Consider the following 26037-nt stretch of genomic DNA (forward strand, 5'->3'; position numbering starts at 1 on the left):
TACTGAATAAATACATGCCTGGTTACATGTCAAGGAATACTTGATTAAAATCAGGATTTCATATGTACTGTTTCTTTTGTAGCTGCTGATAAACACTATATTGTTCATCCACAATACAGCTTGTACAAGCTATAATATTTATTCTCTTTTCCCTTTGCAGAAAATCTGACTTGTCTCTTTTTGCTTTAAAAGGAATATTTAGTGAAAGTAAAAATGTGTAATGGCAGATAAAACTTAAGGAGCACTGGTAAACATGGCAACTAAGTTAAGGACAAACTACAGTACTGAGGCTATATTACAACAAAGAACTGAACTGAGCTATTAGAGCATAGAAAATCTCCTGGTCTTCAAACAACTACTAACCAGGCTGTGTCTACATAACCTTTCTTACAGTTACAGGACCACCCACATAGCTGCATATATTAACTGTATTTTCTGGATAGGTGCCAATGTTATGCTTAAGCTTTGAAAGAAAATGTGTGAGTGTAACTGGTAGAACTAGCTACTCAAGTGGGCCTTAAACCAGCTCATTTTGAGTTACTCATCTTCATTTTTAGTTGCTTATAATTTTGGCCTAAATTTTCCAGACTGGATACTTTCTTTAATTTTATCCAGAACTATGAGAATAAGGGTGGGAAAATTTTCCATTTATTTGAAAGTAATTGTATGAAATAAAGCATTCTAATGCTTTCAAATACATTTGCATAGCTTTTTCAGTCTTCTGGTAAATTTTACCTGTAAAAACTTAAGGCCAATGTTATAACTTGACCAATAATTTATGTATTGTAATGAATTATTTTAAAAAGTGAGTATCCTTTATTTTCAAAGTCACTGGCATAGACACTTTTGTTTTCTATTAAATTAGCATACAGGTTTCAAACTGATCCTAATAAATACTTTTTTATTTTAAGAAGTGGAAGTTCAGGGTTAGTAGCAGTATTTTTTTTTTCTTTGTTTACAGGCCAAAACCCATGTCCTTGATATAGAACAACGGCTGCAAGGTGTCATTAAGACTAGAAACAGGATAAAAGGACTACCCTTATCTATTGAAGGGCATGTTCATTACCTCATTCAAGAAGCAAGTGATGACAATCTGCTCTGCCAGATGTATATGGGCTGGGCTCCATATATGTGAAATCTGTTCACCTTGGAATATCATTCACAAGTGATGTAGCTATAATATTCTTGACAAGGTATTAATCAGTGATAACTGGTTGCTTCTGTTAATTTCTGATAGTGAGCAGCAGAACAGTCTTATCAGTCTGAAATCTATGTAAAATTACACAAATATGCAAGTATACAAATATGCGGGTATGTTATACGTACACTTGCGGATCTGTGAGGTGTTACTGCTTAAGTTTTGTATACAAACAGAAGACAATACGTAACCACTGCTTAAAAATTAGACTGTGCAAGTCTCTGCAAGTTTCTTACTCTGACCATATGAAATTTTTTCATGTTGAAAGAATGCACTCTAACTTTATGAAGTACTGTATGTTTTCGAAAGATTTTTCTCATTCAGCTGATTTGTAGATTACAAAATCTGACAACATTAAAGTTTTATACTGTTATCATGTGAAGTGGTTCTTACAACTTTTTCTAATTACAGTTCAGAAGGGCTGTCTAACAGCAGTAGACATTTAATTTTTATTTCCTTTGACTTTCTTCTGTATGGTCTGGCTATGTCTAGAAAAGCATTTGGGATTTTAATCTTACCATGAAGAAGCTGATGAAGTGTTAGTGTTCTGAAACAGTTTCCTTAGCCCTTGCCTGCGGTGCCAAGAAACGCTCCTGAAGGAAATGACACAAAGCTGTGAGTCAGAAGACCCTGTCAGTGGAGCTGTGACACCAGTGCAGCAGGCAGGGTATAGTCTCTGTGACTTGAACATAGATTCAGGCTCCTGGGAGGTCCAGACAGGCTCCCTCTTCCCTCCCTTGTAAAAAGCACGGCTATACTGTTTTTCCATTCTAGTCAATTCCTATCTGAAATTGATTCCATTTTCTTAAGTGTTTTGAGTGGCCAGGAGCGGGCCTGACCTACACTGACTGATTGACACTGATGGTTGCTTCTCTGTACACCCAAGTTGTAGGGAACTGAGGAGGGAGATAAGGAAAAATTATACTCTTAGAGCAGGGTATAATTACAATTTTTATCCAGTACTTTTTCTGCTATTCTGAAAGACAAACCATGATATTAGATGTTCATCTCTGTGATGCTGTGTCATGAGACACAATTCAGCTGAGCTCCAGTGGCGTTGGAGAGTGAATTTAAACAATGGGTTTACAACTGGTTGCAGTGGTTTTGTTTCTTTGGGGAACTGGTGGGTCATCTAAAAGTGTTGGTAGCACCTCATGAATGTGAAGATTTTTCTAGGTCTGATCTTTGCAACCTCCTGTGATCTTTTCTGTTGTGATGTGTGACTGCTGGGGTTATGCTACCCCTCACAGGCTTTACCATGACTGTTACACCACCGAGCGAAGGGAACCTCGCAGGAATTGTTGCACCTGGTACCGCCAAGGCAGCTGCTGGCCACTGTCACAGGCCCTGGCGCCGCCGCCCGCCGTGGGGGCCCCTGTGGGGGCCGCAGGGCCGACGCTTCCCGCGCTCCGCGCCGCTCTGCCCTGCCCGCCGCTCTCTATGGTCGGCGCGGGGCGCTCTGTGCGGCGCTCTATGGCGCGGGCGGCCCGGCTGTCAGTACGGCGCGCCGGAAGGAGGGCGGAGCGCGGCCCGCGGTTGTTTGGGTCCGGCGGGGCTGTGAGGGCGGCGGGGAGCGGTGGCCATGGGGGTCCCCAAGTTCTACCGGTGGATTTCGGAGCGGTACCCCTGCCTCAGCCAGGTGCTGAAGGAGCATCAGGTAAGCGGGGAGCGGAGCGCTGCTGCCTGCCGAGGCCCCGACCCCGCTCCGCGCCGGGACGGAGCAGGGAGGGTCCGGGCTGGCCCCTCGGCGGGGCCGGGGAGCGGGCCCGGGCCCGGCCCGGCTGGTGGGGCTGAGTCGGGGCCGGGGCTGGCTCGCTGAGGAACGTGTCGACGCGGGGCGGGCGGCGGTGCCTCCGGCTGCCCCTCGGCGAGCCCCGCCGTTCGGAGCGACCGAAAGTCGCGGGATGGCGGTGTGCAGCCGCCGGGAAGTGGCCGAGGCTGCGGAGCCCCTGCGAGCCTGAGTGGCCGAGCCGAGGCTGCCGTTAGTGCGCGGCGGTGCCGGGCGGCCGCGGCCGGGCTCAGCGGCGCAGGTATGCCCGCTCCTCCTTACGTGCAGGCAGCGTTTTCAGAAGCCCCTGAGCCGAACCACGAGGGAAAGCGCCCAGCCCGAGCGTTTCCCTGCCCTGGTGGTGGCCCGCCACTGGGCTTCCTCCTTTCGGTTTTGGTTGCCCGCCTGCCACTGGCCCTGCGCCCTCGGCGGCCCCTCGTTCCCCCCCCCCCCGGGCAGCAGCGGTGGGGGCTTCCCCCTCACCGGGCTCGGGAAAGGTACAGCTGCTGGGGCCAGTGGCACGGTAATGGCGAGGGACAGGTTTTACAGCCCTGCTGCGTTTCCTTGTTGTCGCTTGCGTCGGACGGTTTGTGTTAGTAGTAAACCGAGGAGTGTGTTAAAGCCTGGAAAAGGAAAGGCACAAATACTGCTTTAGCAGTCAGGCAAAACAGTCTTGTTTTCAGGGAAATTGCGTTTGGTACCTGATAAGTACAAGCTCTTAACTTTTCATTAACAATTATCGTTATGGATGTGGTTTTATAGTCTGAGAAAGGAAGTTCTTAGGCAAGTTGGGTGATGATTGAAGAAGACCTGTTTGAGTGTTAACACGTTTATCCTAAACAGATAACATTTGAAAAGATTAAATAGTTGTTGTATCAATGTATCTAAGGTGCCCTGCTCCAGTGATTCCAAACGTGGATGTTTGACCTACCTTTCTGGTTTCAGAGCAGTTTTGAAAACTTAGGTTTTTGCTTATGGTTTGTTGAATTTCAGTACGCTGTCTGATGTGGTCTGTGTAGCAAGGTGGCAGCAGCATATGCTGGCTTTTCAGCTCTTTTGTTAAAAGCCTGGGCAGCTCGCTGAAATTGGTGGTAGCTTTAGACTCCTGAAGAACTGCACCGCAGCAACCGAGGTGTGTCTGCTCTAACCCGGCGGGGGGGGGGGGGGGGATAGCAGCAGGGGGTAGTACCCGTGGTGTGTGCGGGAGGAGGCAGATGGAATGCTTCAGAAAACCAGAAAACATAACCTTAAGTATGCTAACGTTACTCTGTAGTTAGTCTTTCAGAAAACTAGGTGATGTTGTTAGTTTACAAGGATACTCTGTATAGAAGAGGGAAATGTCTAGATTGTTATCTGTTATGTTAAGCCTTAGCAGTTGCATGTATTCTCATTCTTCCTTTCTTCTGCCAGACCTCTTGAATATACAGACTGACATGTACTAGCATTTGGATTAGGATTCTTGTTTGCTATTACAGAAAAAACTGCCCAGAGCAAAAGGCAATTTCTATGTAAAACACATCGTTATTTTGAATTTGTGTTATAGCTGTGTTTCTTGAAAGGCCATATGTTTTCCATATATAAGCTACTTCCATATAAAAGCGTTAGTTTTCGCGTCTTTGGAATGCTGCCTGTGCAATGCCTTGTTCTCTTCTTAACTAAAAGTGGTGCCTGTGTGGATGATGTGTTTGAGTATGTTGAGAGCAGTTTGGTTATTGAATTTAGCTGTACTGAAGATCATTATGCATAGTAGAAGACTAGTTATTGCAGGTGACTGGAGATGCTTCCCAATTCTGCCTCTTGTTTCTTCTCTTCATCATTCCTCTTTCTGAAACAGAGTTATGTTTTTCTTGCATCTGGATGATAAATACAATTCAAATAACATGCCTTTCAAAATCATGTAAAGATATGTCAGTAGTAATAGTACAGGAAATGATAAAAAGTTAGCAGAGCCTTTTTCCAGCTATAATGCTGGTAGGATTTTTATGAATGGTCATGTTGGCAGATTAAAGAATAGATATGTGGCTTTTGTGTATGTTTGGTGGGTTTTGGTAACAAAAAGCTAGATAATGGCCCCTTTGCTTCATACCTTTAACAGTGTGCTCTGTATGTTGCTTGTGTACATTGGGGGGAGGTTTTTTTCTTTTAAAGGAAGTTGGAATGCTACAGATAAGGCTGTTAGAAGAACAGATAGCTAAACAAAACAACTACGTTTAGAAAGCATGGGAAATAAATTGATATTACTGGTAACTCTACTGCTTTTAGTGATAATTGCCACTCTCAACTCACAGGTGGCTCTTAGCACAGAGAAACAAGCAGCATGCAGTGGTCATGGTAGGAGCTGGTTAACAGGGGGAGAGCCCTAAAGCTTCTTCAGCTGGCTTTGCTCTTGAAGGGCTGTTGGAAACTGCATACTGTACTCAGTTTTGTAGATTTTGTTGTCTATAGTACAGCTATGCAGGACTGAATCAGTGAAATGTGTGGAGATATTAAAAAAATCCTGAAAAACGGGATTTTTATTTGCTTTTCCCTTATACAAATGTAGAAGATTGGCTGAGCCCAGGGGACGGAAGTCCTGAGGTACTGGAAACAGTCAGAAATAGGACAGGAATCTGTTCAGCTGACTTTCTTCACTAGGAAAATCATCATAATGGATTGCAAGTGCAGACAAACCTGTAACCAGTCAAGATATTCTTAGCCCATTGACGTGCAGTAAGTTCCAAGGAGGTCTTCCCACCTCAGCTTGTTTCCAGAGTTCATTATGCCCAGTCACACCTTGGGCAAGGATTGCGTTGCTTCAGCTGCCATCACTGAGTGGGTACTAACTGTGGCTTTTGTAGATTCCAGAATTTGACAACTTATATCTGGACATGAATGGCATTATACATCAGTGTTCACATCCAAATGATGATGATGTACACTTCAGAATCTCAGAAGATAAGATTTTTGCTGATATCTTTCACTATTTGGAAGTACTGTTTCGCATTATTAAACCAAGGAAGGTTTTCTTCATGGCAGTTGATGGAGTGGCTCCAAGAGCAAAAATGAATCAGCAGCGTGGGAGACGTTTTCGGTGAGAATATTTGTACTTGCTCTGTCTTTCGGATAGTAAACTCCTTAAAAAACCACGTTTCCTTAAATGTATGCCGTGAAAGTAAAATATATTATGAGTGGTCACGCCTTTGACAGTAGCTTTAATTTTTAGTTAAATGAGGGTAAGTACCTGTAAAAGTTTAATACTTAAAATCAGGATTCCAAAAAGGAAAGTTTGCTTGCTACTTAAATTTTTCTCTTTGTATGCAGGACTTGGGGATGGGGGGGGAGCTTTTTTCCTGTGAAATTTGCTGTGAAATAGATCTGCAAGTGGAGCTCTTACAGATGTCTCTGATGGTTTCATAACCTGTGAGAGTCTTTGGTATTTGTGAATGCCAATTATAGATACACCTTTTTTGGTAACTATTGTAGAATTTTTTTTGACAGTCGCAGAAGAATTTAAGTTTCTAATGAAACTCTGGTTTCCATTTGATACCAGTTAGCAAGGTAGCTCAAATACAGAGCTGCAAGTAGATTTCATAGTGTTAAGAATTACATTAATGTTTTGGGAGATGTGGAAGCTTCTTTGAAGACTGCTGTGAGGAAAGAATGCCAGTAGTCAGGCAGTACAGGGATGGTGAGTGAAATGTGACAGAAACAAACTGGGGGAAAGGGACAAGAGAAGATGTTTTGAAGCTACTGAGGTTTTTTGGTGGGTTTTGGTTTATTTTGTTTGGGTTGGTTTTGTGGGGGGGGGGGGTTAAGGAAAAAAGGTTGAGAGGAGGAAGAGATTAAGAAAGGGAAAACTGGAATGGAATTGAGAGGAGGACAAAAATCTAAGACCTTGGTGGCTTCTCTTTCTCTGGTTCAAAGTGTTTATAAAATCCTTGGCCAAGAAAGGCTAGGATGATGTTTCTTTCTTTCTTACTAGTGCTAATTGTTTGTTCACCTCTCCTATCTCTGTGGTATTCCAAACTTGCGGCTTTGTTTAACTACCCTATCATTATTCTGAGGTGCATTTTCAGATGTTTAGATCCTGAGTATTCCTGATGTTACAACATTAATTTGCTTTCATTGTGATCAGACATTGAATGATCATCTTGGTAATCTAAATATTAACTGTATCTGGGTTATGACATTATCATCATTACTGAGGGGCAGGGGGAAGCTATTTTTAAGCGTTCGAGTTGTATCACAAACAAGTTTCAAACTCTATTCAGGAGTTAAATTTTCCTTTCCCTCAACCCCTTTTTTTTTCTTCTTAAACACTTTCTAAAAAATCAATTTATTTGTATTTTTTCACTAAAGCTTTACTTAGGATATTAACATTTGAATATGATGATTCTTTGTCTGCTCCCTCTCTAACTCTGTTTTCTTTTAGATCAGCAAAAGAGGCAGAGGACAAAATAAGAAAGGCATTAGAAAAGGGAGAAACTCTCCCTACAGAAGCCAGATTTGACTCCAACTGTATTACACCAGGTGAGACAATTTGTTAAGCATTAAATTTAAGTATTTAGATTTATGGTTTTACATCTGTATTTTGGTACTATTTTCCTATTTTAAGGCTTTTTTTTTTTTAAAAAAAGGACAGAATTGATAAAGGCTCACACAAGTTGAGAACAGAAGTCTTAATAACTTGTAGCAGGGTTGTAATATTGCTTCATTCTAAATAATTTTTAGATTGCTATGGAAAAAATGAAACCTCTTAGGAAAAAAACCAACAGCTGTCCCCTTCATTTCTTGTAGAATTTTATTTATTGAGGTTTTTTCATTAATACTTTGGTATGTACATGGAATTTTGAATAACTAGAGAAAAGCTTTGTGTTTAACATGGATTTCTATTTCCAGGAACTGAATTCATGGCTAGATTGCATGAGCATCTTAAATATTTTGTAAATATGAAGATTTCCACAGACAAATCCTGGCAAGGAGTAACAGTCTACTTATCAGGCCATGAGGTCATTGTATTTATTAATAATTTATTTTAAATAAATTTCTATTTTATAGAAAAGTACTTACTGATTAATTTGGGATGTTTTCGTTTGTCTGCAGACTCCAGGGGAAGGTGAGCATAAAATTATGGAGTTTATCAGATCAGAGAAAGCAAAGCCCCATCACGATCCAAACACAAGACACTGTCTCTATGGCTTAGATGCTGACTTGGTATGTGCAATTAAAATAATACAAACAACAGAAGTTTATGAAGTGTGTATGTCTTTGATGTCTTCCTAAGCACATAGGGTTCTAAAATGTTATTAAGCAAGCACATAGTTTTGCATTACTGCAAGCTTTTGAATTTGTAATGAAACAGAAAAGCAAAATTTCTTGATACTGCTCGAATCTTTAGTAACGGTTTAAAAAAGATAATGAAGTAAGACCTTTCTAATATCTCTTTGTAATAGATTATGCTGGGATTAACAAGTCATGAGGCACACTTTGCGCTCTTAAGAGAAGAAGTCAGATTTGGTGGTAAAAAATCTCAAAGGTGAACTGATTTAACTTTACTCTTATTTTATATATGATGAAATAAAATCCAAAAGATACTGGGTGACTGAAACAGGGTTTTTTATTGATTGCATACTGAATTAATAGTCTTAGTTTCTTTGAGTGTTAGAAAATCCATTAAATTCAAGAAATCAACTTGTTAAATTGTGCATATGAATTAGTTTATAGGAGAAAATGTATGCTGTCAGGACAGCTTATAAAAAAAAAACCAATCCGTAGAGCACTGGTGTGGTGTTCTTTCTTCGTATTATGAATGAAGCAGCCCAGGCTATACTGTCATTGTCTCCATAGTTGTTTTATGCAGATACTGACTTTAAAAAATGTATTTATTTCTCTGATGTTTTGTGGATATAAGTAAATTTACTAAGATAATTACTAAAATAAACTCTCTTAAAGTGACTGACTGGATGCTCCTATTCTGTATTTGCCCATTTGAAGGAGCTAACTTGTGGGCTGTAATCAGTTAGGACAAGATAATTTGTTCAGAACTGTGTAGGTACGTGGAGCTATTCTGAAGTAATAGACAAATTAATTTTATAACTGTTACTGTGGCTAGGTTCCTTCTGTGAAGGACCTTAAGCATGTATTTGGTGGATAAAGGGAGAAGGTGGAAGAGATAGAAATAGACTTTTCTGATACAGAAAGGGTTTTTGATAATACAGTGATAAGTCATATAAATGTTTAGATAAGTGCATCATTTTTTGCTAATAAACAACTTTTTGTTGCCAAGGACAATGTGATAAACATCAGAAATAAGTGTTATTTTCACGGTCTTCCACAGTCAACTTCATTAATGCTCATTCTATTAATAGTGTTGGTATGTGACATTGCAATGTTTATAAGAGACTAAGGAAAAGAAAAATGTCAGCTTTCCCTTTTTAAAAGTAAAATAATATAAAAGTGTGATGACTTTTTGAGGAGCTAATTAAATACAGTATGAAATCAAAAGGCAAGGTGTCATTATTTACTCCCCCCCCCCCCCCCCCAGCATTGTTCTGTATTTGGTTCCTGTTATGATTTCTGGATAATGCTGCTTATTACAGGAATTTACTTCTGGAAGCTACAGGAATTGCCTTCTGTCAATATTGTCACTTTATGAGTACTTACAGTTGCAAATTTGAAGATTCTAAAAATGCGTCCAAATTAATAACTGTCAGCAATTTCTTGACTAAGAGATGATTTGTTTTACCAGGATTTTCAAGTCCAGCGCAATGAAGAATAAGGGGCAAAATGTCTCTAGAGTCTTAGAGGAGCATAATCTGGATTTGCCAAAGTTTTTTAATACCAATACGAAAATTACATTTAGAAAGTGACAGAATTGGGTCTGAAGTTCTGTGCAGCCCAATGTAGCTCAGAGTTCGTCTTAGTAGTCTTCATATAAGCTTGTGTATCACACACATCTACTTCAGAGGATTTTTGCCAGAATCTACTGTGTATTTGTGAATACACAGGTGTTTATGCTGGTTTGTCATTGGAGGTGGTCCCAGCTAGCTATGGTATGCACAAGGTGAAATAGTCCTTTATGAAGAATTTAAAATATATCAGTCTTTAGCTCATTAATCTTTTGGTGTAGGTATTAACTGATTTTGGCCGAATGTTGGCTTAGGTATTAAGTAATTTTAGTGAGGAAAGGAAAAGAAGGCGTAATATATGTTGACTAATCTATGCCATAAGCAAACAGTAGGTTTGTCTTTTTTGGTGTGCTGTGCTGAAGCCACTAGATAATACATATGGAGCATATTTTCAATTTGAGCATATTCTTTTTTTTTACATGAAGCATTTCAAATGACTGCAAATGTAACCCAGCCCATTTAGACATGAATCTGTGTACTCTCTGTGTACCCAGACTAGTTCTAAAATACCTTAAAATGTGTTGGATTTGGTGCAGCATTAGGTTAAGTGGTCCCTTTTTTTGGACAGTGGGATAATTACTTAGGAAATAGTTAATGCAACATGGAACTCCACAAAGATGCCCTGCTTTCTCTAAGTTAGCTGTTTTCCATATGACGCAGAAACACCAGAAGACTACTGCAAAACTTTATAGACTCGAACCAGATGAATCCTAAAATAGATTCAAAGACATGTTTGTATGCTATTTTGCTATTTCTTCTGCAAAGATACAATCCTAGTAAGATTATTTGGGTTTAGGTAACCTTCAAATTATTAAATATTCATGTTAAAAGTGTTTTTATAAATAATTAACTTATTGTTTTGAATAATTTATAGAGCATGTGCACCAGAGGAAACAACGTTTCATTTACTGCACTTGTCATTGATGAGAGAATATATTGATTATGAATTTTCACCAGTAAAAGTAAGTTCTAATGGATCTGTGATTTAAAAAATGTGTGAAGTCTGTTTATGCAAACATGATAATAAAAATTATACTCCTGTGTTTTTTTTCTTCCCACCTCCAGGATAAGATTTCCTTTGAATATGATATTGAAAGGATAATAGATGATTGGATCTTAATGGGTTTCCTTGTAGGAAATGATTTTATTCCTCATCTACCTCATTTACACATTAATCATGATGCACTGCCGCTACTTTATAGAACATACATGGCTATCTTGCCGGAACTGGGAGGTAAGAACACTAAGTTCAGTTGTGGAAATTAGAAACGTTAACATTCCTGCGTTAATATTTATTGACCCTTTTAGCCATGTTAGAATGTTTGGCATTTATTACACTTTCTTCAGACAGCTAGCAAGATTACATTCTATTACCTGTGGGGCATTTAGATTGAAATTTTAAAATGGTTAAATTGTTAATTTGGAAAACATACTTTATTTTCCCAATAGGTTACATTAATGAAAATGGGCATCTGAATTTAAAACGCTTTGAGAAATATCTCGCAAGATTGTCAGATGTAAGTACCTTCAAAATTGTACTGTATAGAATGATAGTTTTTTGAATATAACCTCAGTATAGTGCCATTTAGTTTTAATGGACTGTTAAATAACTGTGTTTTACAAGTGGTTCAATCAGCTGTTTTATTACTTAACTGATGAATTTAGATCAGTTGTTGTCTGATCTTATCATAACATAAAAGATTGAAATGTTTGACCTGTGCTTTAGCCAGCATCTTTTAGTACTTAAGTCAAATGAGGACTGCTCAGTAGAATCATGGTCCTCGATTCTCATGGAATAATGAGCAGCAGTACTGGGGAAAGTGTGCTGCAGGCAGCAATATTCTTCACTTCCCCTGCTGGTCAGTTTCTTGTGGGGTAAGCTATGTCTGAAGATCTTGGAGAGCAATATTTTTTGCAGGTTTTTCATGAAGATCACTAGTTAAGTGGAACGAAGCATTAGCATCTCTCAGAGGCAGGCATCAGCATCCTTTGTGAACTAACTGGCATGCAGGAGGCAGTTCTGTCAAGTGCCACTGCAGTAATCCCTCCTAGACATGAGAAAAGGTATAGGCCATATAGAAATTGAAAGGTCTGTCTTCTGCTGAACTTGGAATGAGGAAGTTAATCTGCTTCAGCCTTGTTACTTGGGTAGAACTATGAAAGTAATGTGTGTGTGATACCAGACTATATTCTGTATACATCTGTTATTTCTAGAGTTGATAGTGAAGTGTGGAAACTTACTGAAAGAAAACAAATTATGGCATGGGTATATGTTATGCATTGCTAAGAAAAAAGATTTTTTAACTTTAGTTGATGAGTTTATTTGTAGCTCTAGGACAAAATGTTTATGTATGAATAACTCTAGATGTAATCTAACGCACATATAAAAAGACATTGTTAATTTAGCACTGTAAATTTGGCATCCCTCAGATATTTCTAAACTTTAATCTTTCTGCACAGTTTGATCGTGAACACTTCAGTGAAGTCTTTGTAGACCTAAAATGGTTTGAAAGTAAAGTAGGCAATAAATACCTCAACGAGGCAGCTGGTATTGCAGCAGAGGAAGCCAGAAAAAATAAACAAAAGAAACAAAAGGTTAGTATTCTACATGCACAATTTTGGAAATGACAATGTTACTTTTTGCAAATCAATAATCTCATCTTAGACAAATTAAATTACATAAACCTCTGTGGTGAGATTTTCTGAGATCAGGGAAGATAGTAAAATGCAACTGCCTGTATTGTATTGCATTGGTGGTTGAGTGGTGAAATGGCTAAGTCAAGGTCAGGTTTTCATGATTTTTGGAATCTTGTAAATCCGTAACTCAATGTCAACTTATCTGTTGGTCAACAGCAGCAAAACTTACTTCTGGGAGAGTTAGGGTCAAGCTGGCTATGCTTTACTTCCAGCGCATAGCCTGCTGGAAACTTTCTCTATTTCAGGTACTCTGGTAGATCATTCATGTATGTCTTTGTATTGGCCAACTATTTGACAATGAACAGATAAACAGTAATTTCATTGGTGTGAGCTATCTTAGATTGGTTATTAAACTTGCAGTTCTCTACATATAACTAATTAATAAAGAACAGCACCTTTCTCTGTATCCTGATGCTGCCCCACTGTCATGTTCCCTACCACCACCTCCACTTCAATATATGCCTTCCGCAGAGCATAGAGTAGCAGCAAGAAATTCCTTCACGTTTAACCTGTCACTGTAGATCGTTACTCTGTTCCTTAGTACAGTTTGTGGTTTGTAAGAGCAAGATACTAGCTCTTCCTTTAATAAGATATGCTCTATTTGTGGTTGTTCTCTTATTTGCCGCAGAAGTTTGAAGCAGCTGTGTAGCGTTAGGTAGCCATCGTGAGCGATCCTGTGAATGGCAGCAACAGTCAGGAGCTTGTGTATCTCACCTACAGGGGAAGAGAGCTGACTTAGTGATTCTCCTTATTGAAAGCTACTCAGTGCTGTACGCAGAAGACTGTGTAGTGTGAGAATGAAGTGCGTGTTTGGCTTGTTTGACTCAAAACCGCAATTTCTCTTATCTTTACTTTCCCACAAAAATAATTTGAACTCTTAAGAATTTACTGATGAATAATCTGACAGTGTACTGGTGCTGTAGCACAATGCATGATGTAGGTAAAAATGCTTATGTGTGTACTGCACAGTTTTGGAAATAGTTGTGTTTTGGAAAACAAATATTCAGGGTTTTTTTAAAGGTAGCTAAGGTTTTATTTGAGACTGCTCCCTTGTTTGATCTGTCCTTTTGTCTGATAAAATCATTTTCCCTAGGCAATTACAAGAGAAGGAAGTATAGTGGGGTTTATACTAAAAAATAATAATATTTGTACATCTTGATTATAGCATTTTGAGTTGTAGATTATATGGTTGTGAATGAGGTATGTGCATATTAACCTTAATTTTTACTTTATCTCAAATATTCACTTAATAGGGTCAGGAAAATTCTATATGTTTGGCTGTTTTAGAAAAAAACGAAGGTGAAGTGACTCCCAAAAGTAAGTGCAAATAACTTTTCTGTATACATATAACAAAAAAACTTGTTAATTTGTGTATAGATTTGGAGGATCTGTAAGAATTCTGTGTCAGAGATGAGTTATCTAAATTAAAGAGTTACTTAGTCAGCTATCAGGAAATGGAACTGCACATCACTGGCTTATGGTTAGAGGGAACGGGGCTAAAGCTTTTGCAGTGCTCCTTACCGGACTAGTATTTCCATGATGAATTAAAGGAATGCCTGAGCAAATCTTCAATAACATGAGGTTTTTGATAATTGTGTGCCTACGTATTTTGTTGTATAGGTGGGGACAAATGAACAGATTTTTACATGGCTTTGGGGTTTCAGGTTGTGTTGATTATGTTTTTCAAATAATTCCATTTGTAGGAAATGTCTTCTGCTCATGTTTTGAAATTGAATGGAAAAAAATATATCAATATTACTCTATGATATAAGATAATGTTGCTGAAAAAAGACTAAATTTTGAAATGTAATGCTTTCTTAAATTATTTTCTAATGGTTTATATTCTCTTCTCTGCTCTTGTAATTGGGCTACAAAATGCATTGCCTATCTTTAAAGGAGAAAAAAGGTTCCAGACTCTCTCAGGGTAAAGATTCTGTTTGAGTGTTTCATGTTACTTTCAGCACAGTGAAGGTATGAGCACCTATAACTGTGAATTGAGGAACAAAGTTAAGGCATTATGTCAAAACTGAATGTCCTCAAACCTTATTGCAGTAGAGAAGTGAATGTTAATCCTTTTATTTATCTTTTTTCATGACTTGTCTTCAGCTGTGTTGGAAGATGAACCAGAAGATGATGATCTGTTTGAAACTGAGTTTAGGCAATACAAAAGAACGTACTACATGACTAAAATGGGTGTAGAAGTAGTTTCTGAGTAAGTGTATTCTTTTTTCTTTCTTTTTTTCTTTTGTTAATTTTCTTTTTAAACACCAAAGACAAGTCATTGCCGATTTCGAATACAAGGCAGAATATTCAGCTACTGTAGCAGAGAACACGTGGCAGTGTCCTGCAGTGGTGATGCTTTTGACTAATGCAAGAAGAGCTGCAAGTCAAGTTTTCTGTAACAAGTATTTGCTGACCAGAAAGAAAATACCCATTAGTATTAAATGAATCTAGAAAACCATGGTCTTACTAGCTTCCCAAAATGCTCTGTCTTCATCCCTATGTACAAGGGGCTAAGTAGTTTTTATATACCCGTGGAAATGAGAAAAACTAGTAAGTATATTTCCGTTTTCTTTTAAGTGACTTCTTGGCTGATCAAGCTGAATGTTACGTCCAGGCAATACAATGGATTTTGCATTATTATTACCATGGAGTTCAATCATGGAGCTGGTAAGAAAAATTGTCAAATGAGAAATTGCTTAAAGATTGAGTGATATTTCATCTTGTATGCTGGGAACATTTAATGTAGTTCTCTTTGTTTCTGACATGTGAACACTGCTGTGCTATAATCGGGTAACTTAAGAAGTTTTTTTCCTGCAGGTATTATCCTTATCATTATGCACCTTATCTGTCAGATATTCGCAACATCAGCGAACTCAAAATCAAATTTGAACTGGGAAAACCTTTCATGCCATTTGAACAGCTTCTTGCTGTACTTCCAGCAGCTAGCAAAGATCTGCTACCTAAATGCTACCAGGTAGGATTTAGAATTAAATTGCATTTATCTATAGCTTACTTCGAAATAAAGCAGACAGCTAGTAACTCCTTCTTTGATACTTTTGCATGTCCACTTAATTATAGTCTGCCTCTACATTTTAGGTGCATGGTTAAATACTTCTTACTAGTCTTAGTACATTGTAAAGTTAGTAATAAGTAAAAAATTCTGCATTGCTAAGCAACTGCAGACTAGGATAGTTAAATGATAAATGTTGAATTCCTCTTCAGGCTTGAATTGGTTTTAATACCATCCTTCCTCTATCTCTTTCTAAAATTAGTGCTAAATTTTCTCTGATACTGTTTAATTCATCTATTGTATTTTTCTAGCATTTGATGATTAGTCAAGACTCTCCTATTATAGAATATTATCCACCGGATTTTAAAACTGACCTGAATGGAAAACAGCAAGAATGGGAAGCTGTAGTATTAATCCCGTTTATTGATGAGGTAAATTCTTTCAACATGTGCTGTCTATAAAAACTATATAACGAATCTGCTAATCTTCTTAATCAGCAGTTAGGCATGCAATTAAATGGAAGTTTAAATTAAACTTGATAAGACCACAAAAAATGTAGATATTTGCTGTCTGGAGAGTAAGAGGCTCTTATTTTTAAGACAGAAGTCTTAAATAAGGGATGTGGACTTTTTGTTGTTTGTTCATGTTTTTAATCAGCTATTCAAATACTTCTCAGATTCTTTGAGAAGAAAATTCTATTCTTTTATATGCATAAAAATACAGAATGTCTGTGAGTAAGCTAAAAGAAATACTTGGAAAAAAACCCTGTCTTTTTACAGAAAATCTCTTTGTATGAACACCAGTAATGGATAGAAAACTAAGTACAAATCAAACAGTAAAACATAAACCAAGAGGAATAAAATAGTAACATTTTCCTTTTGCATATGGGATAACAGTATTATATACGTTGTTGCAATATCTTTTATCAGATTAAGTTTGAGCACATCAAAGAGTGGATGAAAACAAGAGTGCAGATTAGATGTTATGATACATACAGGTGGTGGTGTGTGCCTGTCAATTGTTTCCATAGCTTGCAGTGAGAGTTGACAGGACTTAGTCTTCTACAAAAGACAAGAGTTGCTACTTGAATGACCCATAAAGTTTTGAAGCCTTTTCAATAGTTATTTTGCAGAATTTTATGATAACATCTAAAATATTTTTTTGTATTTCTTTATATGTTAAATGTAAAAAGCAAAATATGACTAGCCTTTGGGAACATATTTGCAAAAATATAATCTTTATTCTCCAGAACAATTCCATTGTAATTGTCCTATTTTTGTCAGAGAGCTGCAACATGAGGAAGGGTGAGGCTGCAATTAGAAAAGTTAAAACATTAACCAGAAAAATGCAGGTATCCACTTTCCCAGTGTAGACATTTCCATGCTAATTTTTGTTGCCGGTTTCACATACACTAATTTCTCTAAAATTTAGAAACGACTGCTGCAGGCCATGGAATCCTGTAATAAGTGCCTAAAAGAAGAGGAGAAACGAAGAAATACTCACAGTGCTTGCTTGATGTACTGGTATGACAAAGATGCAGAGTTCCAGTACATGTCACCATGGCCAGAGAAATTCCCCGCAATAGAAAGATGTCATACAAGGTACCACAGGCATAACTGTTTTAAAGTAGACTAAAAGTAGTCGGAATACTTCTATTAGCATTTTAGTGAAAGCTTGTATATGCAAATAAGTTGAAGTAGATTTTACCTGCTGTGGATGGCACGGTAGAAGTATTTGTCCCTTTTCTTCAAATGTTACTTTTCAGGACAGATGGAACTAATGTTAAGTGGCATGAACGCTGTATAGAATTACTAAACTTTGTGTGACATGGAGGATGAAAGACTGGTACAGATATCTGATAATAGTGATGATCTATCAGCACACTAATTCCAGACTTTTTGTAAAAAAAATGCAGGCATTTGGATCCAGTGCAGAGAGTTGCACACAAATGTGTTTTTCACTCTCCTCTCACTGAAAGTAGCCAGCTTTTAACACAGACTGAGGTTTCAAGATTAAATGGAAACATAACCTTAATAGTAGCCAAAGCAACACAGAGGAGGAATGCCTGTTCCAGGATTGCCCTCACTGAAGAATGAATAGTTGTGGAATGAATGATACTTTATGGAACCATTGCTAGTTTAGAATTTGGCAATAACAGTGAATTAAAATAGGGAGATTGGGACATACCATGGTTTGAAGTTTTGTCTTTTTCTTAATTAGTAGTCTCTTTGCAGCAATAGCATGTGGTTTTCATAGTCCTTTGTATAGATTCCAAGCAGCTTAAATAAATTGCCACCTTACAGGAAAGTCAGAGGCTTTGTCAATTAATGCGTGTTTGAATGAGTAATGAGTTTCTAGAGCTGAAGGTCAACCTGTATGAGCAACTGTTGTGCAACTTGTTTTTTAGACATAAAACAATACCTTTGGATGCTTGGCATGTAGAAATAACCCACAATAAGATAACTAAAATCAACAAGAGTGCATTATATTTTTGTGGATTTCCTACTTTAAAGCACATTAAACATAAGGTAAAAGATATCTTTCTTCTGACATTTTCAATTGTATTTAATAGATAACTATGTAAGAGTTCAAGTGAGTTTTACGTGCTGTTTTCTTTTTTACCCAGTTCTACCTTAGAAAAAGTGGTGTACAGGTGTTTCAGCAAAGCAGCCATGGAGAGAACATGATGTTGGAAATCATAGCTGATGAGAACTCAAACGAACAGGTAAACATTCAGCTCCTAACAAAAAAACACCAACAAAACAGCAGCAAAAAACAGAGGAAAAAACCTTGTCATAAAAAGACTGAATTCATTATATAGTCAGATTTTAAATGTTCATTATTTGTATCTTCTTAATAGTGTATTATAGGAGACAAACATTTCTAGAGTAGTACTGAAAAAGTTTTTCAAAATTTTTGACACCCAAGTATATCTTAAAAAAGAATCGTTAAATATATTGAATAGTTAATTTAAAATAATATATTTAGATATTTTAAAACTTTAACTAGTAATGCTTGATTTCAAAATGAGGTTAATGTGTAAGTTGTTAAAATTTGATGAAAAGAAAGGAAGGTGAAATACAGCTGTATGCTCAAGGCTGTAGAATTTGTTGTTGGAGTAAGAAATCTAGACTTCTTACCTTCCAGCTCAAATTTGAGACCATTAAGTGGAAGTATTCCCAGTATATATTTTGAAAACATCCAAATCCCTTAACGGAACACATCTATGATATTTGTTCACACTGAAAGCTTTTGTTGGGGTCAGTAGTAAAAAATAAAAGTTTGTTAGGATTAAAATGCTAAATTTCTGTGGGGAAAAGTCTAGAATTTTGGAAATCTGCTGGAAGGTTTAAATTTGTATTGATTTCAGAATATTAAATATTGTCTCCTTAGCAGAGTTTCTGGCATTTCTCTGTAGTAGCCATCAGATGTTCTTGGGTAAGGAGTTGGTGAGACTCACTCCGGACTAATTAATAGTTGGAAAAAGTATAAATGGGAGGAAGCAGAGTCTCCAGACCAGAGCCCCTTGTCTCTTGTGTAGCTGAGTATAAAGACACTTTTTTAATCAGTCCCTTTTCATTAACAAAGCAAACTTAACACCTTCCACTTAAATGAGACTCTTTGTTAGAGGAATTAGAGGAAGGAGTTATGTAGAGACATTAAGAATCATTTTTTTTTCTAAATCCTTTAAAAGGCCACTCTTTCATAATCAAAAATATCAGGTAGCAAAACACAAATCCAGAAAAAGAAAAAAGTTTCAGATTTAAATAAATAAAACCAGGAAATGAGAAAGGAGGAAAACAAGACAGGATTTTCTTGTTTCTCCATTGCCAATCAGAGATTGTAATAGGTATCAAAATACAATCTAATAAGCTCAAATGAGCTATTTATTCTGCAAGAAAACCTGTTCTTCAACTGGAGTATTTTTTATTGCAAAACCAGTTTGAAAATACTTTAAAAATATCCTCTAATATGTTAAAGAATTAGTAACTTCTGGTTTTTTTTCAGATAGTAGAAAATGTTGCCAGTTTGATACTTGGAAAGCGTGTTTTTGTTAACTGGCCACACCTTGAAGAAGCCAGAGTTGTTGCTGTGTCAGATGGAGAAACTAAGTAAGAGATATTTCATAGACAGTTGTTTGTTGTCTGTAGTGTTTCATTAATATTAAGTTCCTTAGGCTGTACAGAAGTTTTGGTTTTAGTGTAATACTTGCTAACAGCAGATTAGTCCACATATATCAAAGGCTGCTTGGTGGAAGAACTCTTTCTTAACGTTCTTCTGAGGTTTGGTTATCTCTGTAGAAGTCTACTCCTTCAATATTTTGCTATAGATGTAGAAGTCTGGGAGAGCTCTTTCTCAACTTTGAGGGAAAAATGCATGCACAGAAATCCGCACAGAATTCCACACCGAATAATGTAAAAGAGAACATTTCTAAACACTCTTCCTATCAGCACATCCACTGGTATTTTTAATAAAAAATAAGCTGCGTGGCCTGTTGTGGAAGGGGTACATAAAATGATGCTGCAAGTTTTCCTTGTCCTTAGCAAGTAATTTCTGACTATTTCAAGTTTTGTTCACAATTGGTTATGTCTAGATTAATCTTATTTGGTTAAATTCATACCTGTCGTAATATTCTCAAGGTTTTATTTGGAAGAACCACATGGCACACAGAGGCTTTACATGGGAAATGCAGTGCCTCCAACTAAAGTGGCATATGTTGGAGATAAGGAGCAAAGCATGTGGTTAAAAGAAGTTCAAGGCATTTCAGAGCAGTGAGTAATTTTGAAAATTAAGGTGTTAACTTTGCATGTTATAACTTAGCTATGTTTTGTTGCGTTATTACAAACCTAAATAGTAGAGAATAGCTGCTGAATACTTGATAAATGTTAATGAATGCTGGAATTCAAAAAAACAACATAAAAGAACTTATGTTGAAATTTCAGAATATATGAAGTTAGTCTCTAGGTATTTAAAGTTAGATGCTGTTACAAAAGAATTCTCAAATGAATGAGTTTTGTTATTTACTTTCCCACTTGATTTTCTGTTCTGGTCTTAAATATTCAGTTGCAGGAAGTATATAGAATGGAGTCATACAGTATCGAGTTACAACTGCGATAGCTTAGCTTTCTTAAATTTGAATACATCTTTTGCTCTTCTAGAGTGTGGGTGCCCAGTGGAACACAACTGAGTTAGAGTAGCCTGCCATTTTATTATATGTCGTTTGAGTTAACTGCCTTCATTATTCCTAATCCTTCCCACTGTAAAGGTAAAATGTGTTTAAATCAACTCACTTCGCTATATAATGATGACTGTGCAACAATGGATAAGCAATTGGTCAATCCATTTATTCTGGGTATTTTTTATAAAACAGGAAGCATGCTGTTAGAATCCTTTTGTTAAGAGTATTGTTTATTTATTTTGATTCATGTCAAGAAATTCATTCCAGCCTCTCGGTTCAGTTTAGTTTATTGTAATCAAACTAAATGTTCTGCTTTGTATTCAGCTACCAGAGAAGAAAAGGAATAATTATCCATGAAACATCAATAGTAGTGTATGCTCAGTTACTCACTGGTAATAGATATCAGCTACGCCAAAATGGAGAAGTTTATTTGGAGAAGCAGTGGTCAAAACAAGTTCTTCCTTTTGTTTACCAAACAGTTGTCAAGGTAAATACACAAGTTCAGTATCTTCTTGCACATAGCTCCTTACTCTGTTGGTGTGGAGGGGTGCACAGAAGAAAGGGTGTATGCTCCTTTAAAACAACAGAATGAACAAAAATAAACATCTTAAATTCATGCAATTTATTGTATGAAAAACATGACATGCTTAGGTAAGTATTTTGTCACAAAATTTGGAACCCTGTTGCACAGTTTGGAGATCTTACTGAAAAAATGGCTTTTGTCATGTTTTTACTGATGATGTTTTGCCTAAGGTACAGTAGTGATGCTCTGTGAGGTAGTATAGTTGCTTGTGCAACAGCATTTGTAATCTAGCATTAACTTTTTTGCCTTTGAATTATTTCAGACTCAGTGTTTAGAATAAGTGTCTATTTATATGAACTTTTAAATTACTCTACTGGAACTGAATGATACTTAACGTTATCAAACTTGTCTTTTTCATATAGGATATCAAAGCCTTTGACTCTCGTTTTTCAAACATCAGAACTTTGGATGACTTATTTCCTCCTGGAAGCGCAGCCTTTATGCTGGGATCTCCGTATTACGGCTGCATGGGAGAAGTTAGTTCAAATAATTCCCCTCCCCCCCCCCCCACAGTTTTCTTTATTTGCAAGCCTAAATAATTAAAACGTTGTGTGGCAGTAGTGGTCATTTGCTAGCTAAAATTTAAAATTGAAGATTCCCTGATGGTTTAGTCAGAGGAGGAGGGGATTCTTCTGCTTCCCCTATCCCTGTTGCTGGAATAACAGGAAAAATGTAGCATAGCTTGAATGCAGGATTATTGTTATGAATTATTTGGGATAATTTGCAACACATAGAATTTCCGTTTTGGACTATATTCAGTCATGGATTCCTTTGATCTAACGCTGTTTGATTGCCTTTGTGAGGAAGCAGTGTGCAGGTCAAGGCAAGATGGTGAATTCCAATGCATCTCTGTGCCTACTGCAGCAAAATTGTTGATAGACTAGGCGGTCTACAGTCCAAAGACTGCTAGTTTTAAATAACGTTTTTCGTGTGTTGTGTTTCTCTCCAAGGTTCAAGATTCACGTGATGTGATCACAGAAGGTAGAATTCGTGTAGTTTTCAATATTCCTTGTGAACCCCAGCTTGATCCTTTAATACAGAACCAGCATGTAAGTGCTTCTGGTTTTCTAATAAAAGCTTAAAGCATGTGTCAAATATATTTTGCAATGGTAAATGTCTTTAAGGGATGCTTCCATATCATTTTTTTGCCCTTTGTATAAAAATACTTATCCTTTGGGAATTGCCAATACATTTTGTTTGTTTATTTTAAAGAAATACTCTGTGAAATACAATCCTGCATATATTTTGGCCAGCCGTCTTGGAGTAAGTGGATATCTTGTGTCCAGATTTACAGGGAGTATCTTTATTGGAAGAGGATCAAAGAAAAAGTAAGTTCTTTTTGTGAACTTTGACTGTAGAAAAGCTTCTAAATTCTAATAAAACTCTAAAGAGTTTCTGCTATGTTTAAGTGCTGTTCTTATCAAGTATATAACAACTGTTTTGTGATATGAAGCCCTATCCTCCTTTGCACTGAGGTGTGGACATACATGTGGACAGCTACTGTAGCACAGCTTACATCCTGTGATATTTAGAGCTGACACAATGCTGACAAGTAAACATCACAGTGAATTTTCTTTGGTTAAAGTCTGTGGATAAACTTTTTCTGATTTCCAGTCCTCATGGAGATCACAAAGCAAATGTGGGGCTAAACCTGAAGTTCAATAAGAAAAACGAAGAAGTTCCTGGCTATACTAAGAAAGTTGGAAATGAATGGATGTATTCTTCTGCAGTAGAACAACTGCTTGCTGAGTATTTAGAAAGGTAAATATTGGATATGAACTTCATCCAAATTATCCAGCTTCGTATCCACTTTGGAGTTGGCCCTCTGGAGACAGATCTTCTAAGAACTGATGAGTTTGCTTTTGGAGATAGCTTGATGGAATTTGTTTTATGCCAATATTCTCCTTCCAACAGTCTCTCCTTTCAAGGAGAAGCATATTTTGGGATAGAGTAATGATGTCAGCAGCTTACTGTTGCTAAATGAACAGTATGACACTAAAGTAAAAAATAGTCCATCTGGGCTACAGAAATTTTGAAGCTTGTCAGGGTTTGTTTTGATGAGGCTTTTTTGTGGTCTGTGCTGATATGAAACTAAATTTGTCTTCCACTTAATTAATTTTTAGGGTCCCTGAACTATTTAATTATATAGCCAAGAATAGCCAGGAAGATATCTTCTATGAAGATGACATTTGGCCTGGAGAGGATGAGAATGGGTAAGCCATCATTCTCCTTTGTTGTGTGTCACCTCCCCAGCATAAAGACTGACAACACTGTGGAATCGGTGGTGATCGTGGAGTGGCTGCTACGTAACAAACCTTCCTGGTCCTTGAGCAGCATGGTTATTCAGTGATGACTCTGAAGAAATTATCACAATGTTGTATGTTACAAGTTGTGGAGTCCAAGTCTCTGTCAGACTCCTATCTCAGGTCCATGAAATGAGAAATCTAATTTCAATGGCTACTTCATTAATTCTTGCTTTTAAAGTAACCTTCAGTAAGCTTAGTTATGTGTAGTCACAAAGTCACCAAAAAATCATTTTGGGAAAATAAGCAACAATTATTTTAATTGTTTAAGATCACTTTGAATTTGAAAAATAATGTGCAGAATTTTAAATACTTTGCTTATTTTTGGTGTATATTCAGTCAGTTTCATGGGAGACAAGGAGCAACCTTGGTTCCAGATAGAGCATAGTAATATTAAAAAAGCTTTTGTTATTAGCTAGTTGCACTCAACTCAAATGATGCTGCACTCCACAGGACTCTTACCAGGTGGATATACCATTGTGGGACAGTTTTTATTATAAGAATCTCAGGTTTGTGCTCCATTTTACCAGTGAGGCATGCCCTGAAGTTCTTTCTGTGTTGTGAGAAACAGCTGGTCACAGAACCTTTAATCAAAACCTGACATGGTTAGTTGGTTGGATGCAAACGTAATTTACTGAATAATTTTAAATATCTTTTTTTCTGAGACAAAACTTCAAAGTTACAGTTTTGAAACAGTATTGCATGATTCGGTTATTTTTTTTAACCCCTATTGTAAATACAGAACTCTTAAATTCTGTTACTTTATGAACGTATACAAGCATTGTGCCTGTATCATAATACTTGATTGATTAAATCAGGAAATGTGGTAAAATGCTTAGTTTATGCAGTTAAACTTTTATTCTTGTTGGTTTTTATTTAGAGCTGAGAAAGTTCAAGAAATTGTTGCCTGGTTAAAAGCACATCCTGTGTCTGCTTTGTCTCGCTCATCTTGTGACTTGCAAATTTTGGATGCAGCCATTGTTGAGAAAATTGAAGAAGAAATAGAGAAATGCAAGGTATGCAGCTTGACATCGCTGTGAGCAGCGGTGAAGCAAAAAGTAGCTGCCCATTAGTTTTCAGGTTCTTTAATTAGAATAAAATAATTGAAGAGTACTTGTCATTCCAAAGAAAAAAAATACAGAATGTAATGCAAGATCTGAATTTCTAACACAAATTGTCCCAGAAATTCAGGAGAGCTCATTATTAATCTTTTTAATTGACTCACTTTTTCAGGTAATTCAGCAGCATTAGGCAATTCTCTGAACTCTGTCTCTTGGCCATTTCAGAAAGGAACAGGTGTCGTTATATATTCTGAACTACTGAAGTGCGGTTTCTAAGTGCAGAACTAGATGTTCTTCCCTTGTAGTTTCTGTTTGGTCTGAGGAAAATTAGAAAGTTATTTCTGAAAGCCACAGATCAAAAAAAGAGCCAAGGAAATTACTAAAGCAAAAGCTAAAGGCAAAGCCACATGAAATAATAAGCTGATTTCTTTGACATTACTTGCAGGGACATGTTAATAAAATTGTTGTGAGTTCTGGAATTAGCCAAACAATGCAAAAGCTTTGGTAAGAAATCTGTCACATTTTAAAAACTGGACTTCGTCATCCTAAAGGCTTCATGAAAGCTGTATACCTTCATCTAAAAAAATCCAAAAGAATTCTATATTATCTTTTCAGATGTTTTGTTGTACCTAAAATCTAGTGTTGGTTTCTACACGTTTGTAATGACTTTGTTCCTTTCCTTCAGCAGAGAAAGAGCAACAAGAAGGTGCGAGTGACTGTGAAACCCCATTTGCTGTACAGAGTAAGTGATGTGAAAATATCCAGATCATACTTCTTTTACCTAAGCTTACCAGCTTTCAGAGAGTGGAATTTTATACAGTATTAATGGAAGAAAAAGCTTTATAATGCCTTCTAGAAAACCAGTTAGAGCACAGTAGTGTCTCTAAAAGGAGATAATTTCTAACTACAAACTCTGTTATGTATTATACTGACGTTCATTTTTTTCCTGCCTTCTGTCCTTCGTGCTTCTACAATTCTTATTGGCTGTGTAATGAAGGCAAAATAGAATATGTCTCTTCTTCCTTGTTTTGCTTTTTGTCCAGTTCTTGACGTAGGACCCGCTGCTTATCTTGCGTGGTATTTCACAGATACCCATGTTACTGATACAGGCAGGAGGATTTTTTTGTCTGAATTGATCCTCTTGGTCTGCCATGGATCATGTACAGCATTGCTCTTTCTCAGGCAGAAGCAGTAAGTGAGAGTTGCAAGAAAAAAAAAAAGTGAAAGCGTGCTTTGTGTCTGGGGAGGGAAGATTCTATGTTCTTAAACAATTCCCAGCCCCTCTCCCCTTTTTTTCCCCCAAAAGTTTGCTTTATAATGTGTTTCAGATACTGTTACAAATGCATTT

The 26037-nt window shown here is 37.2% G+C and overlaps 2 protein-coding genes across 8 annotated transcripts in view; both read left to right on the top strand.

Annotated features, from left to right (window-relative positions):
* The window catches only part of ATR (ATR checkpoint kinase), a 42732-nt gene extending 41152 nt beyond the window's left edge, over positions 1 to 1580 (top strand). For both annotated transcript variants that reach the window (XM_080409576.1, XM_080409577.1), the window contains one exon: positions 962 to 1580. In XM_080409576.1, the coding sequence (XP_080265702.1) occupies positions 962 to 1135 (174 nt within the window). In that variant the 3' untranslated portion in view covers positions 1136 to 1580. The remainder of the gene's footprint in view (positions 1 to 961) is intronic.
* A 100-nt stretch (positions 1581 to 1680) lies between these two features.
* Positions 1681 to 26037, top strand: part of XRN1 (5'-3' exoribonuclease 1) — a 42283-nt gene continuing 17926 nt past the window's right edge. For 5 of the 6 annotated variants that reach the window (XR_013931703.1, XR_013931704.1, XM_080409580.1 and 2 more), the window contains exons 1-28: positions 1681 to 2855; positions 5804 to 6036; positions 7378 to 7475; positions 7845 to 7954; positions 8049 to 8159; positions 8399 to 8481; positions 10728 to 10815; positions 10919 to 11087; positions 11303 to 11370; positions 12314 to 12448; positions 13804 to 13867; positions 14657 to 14762; positions 15131 to 15220; positions 15371 to 15527; positions 15875 to 15994; positions 16995 to 17164; positions 17971 to 18091; positions 18190 to 18288; positions 19572 to 19675; positions 20204 to 20335; positions 21067 to 21229; positions 21688 to 21801; positions 22276 to 22374; positions 22538 to 22653; positions 22940 to 23086; positions 23449 to 23538; positions 24509 to 24644; positions 25375 to 25431. Coding sequence is in view for 4 of the 6 variants with exons in the window: in XM_080409580.1 (XP_080265706.1) it covers positions 2781 to 2855; positions 5804 to 6036; positions 7378 to 7475; positions 7845 to 7954; positions 8049 to 8159; positions 8399 to 8481; positions 10728 to 10815; positions 10919 to 11087; positions 11303 to 11370; positions 12314 to 12448; positions 13804 to 13867; positions 14657 to 14762; positions 15131 to 15220; positions 15371 to 15527; positions 15875 to 15994; positions 16995 to 17164; positions 17971 to 18091; positions 18190 to 18288; positions 19572 to 19675; positions 20204 to 20335; positions 21067 to 21229; positions 21688 to 21801; positions 22276 to 22374; positions 22538 to 22653; positions 22940 to 23086; positions 23449 to 23538; positions 24509 to 24644; positions 25375 to 25431 (3255 nt within the window). In the remaining 2 variants the exon portion in view is untranslated. The remainder of the gene's footprint in view (positions 2856 to 5803; positions 6037 to 7377; positions 7476 to 7844; positions 7955 to 8048; positions 8160 to 8398; positions 8482 to 10727; positions 10816 to 10918; positions 11088 to 11302; positions 11371 to 12313; positions 12449 to 13803; positions 13868 to 14656; positions 14763 to 15130; positions 15221 to 15370; positions 15528 to 15874; positions 15995 to 16994; positions 17165 to 17970; positions 18092 to 18189; positions 18289 to 19571; positions 19676 to 20203; positions 20336 to 21066; positions 21230 to 21687; positions 21802 to 22275; positions 22375 to 22537; positions 22654 to 22939; positions 23087 to 23448; positions 23539 to 24508; positions 24645 to 25374; positions 25432 to 26037) is intronic. The other variant, XM_080409579.1, reaches the window with a different exon arrangement.

The sequence above is a fragment of the Falco punctatus genome (assembly GCF_963210335.1).
Source record: "Falco punctatus genome assembly, chromosome: 13".
Taxonomy (NCBI): Eukaryota; Metazoa; Chordata; class Aves; order Falconiformes; family Falconidae; genus Falco; species Falco punctatus.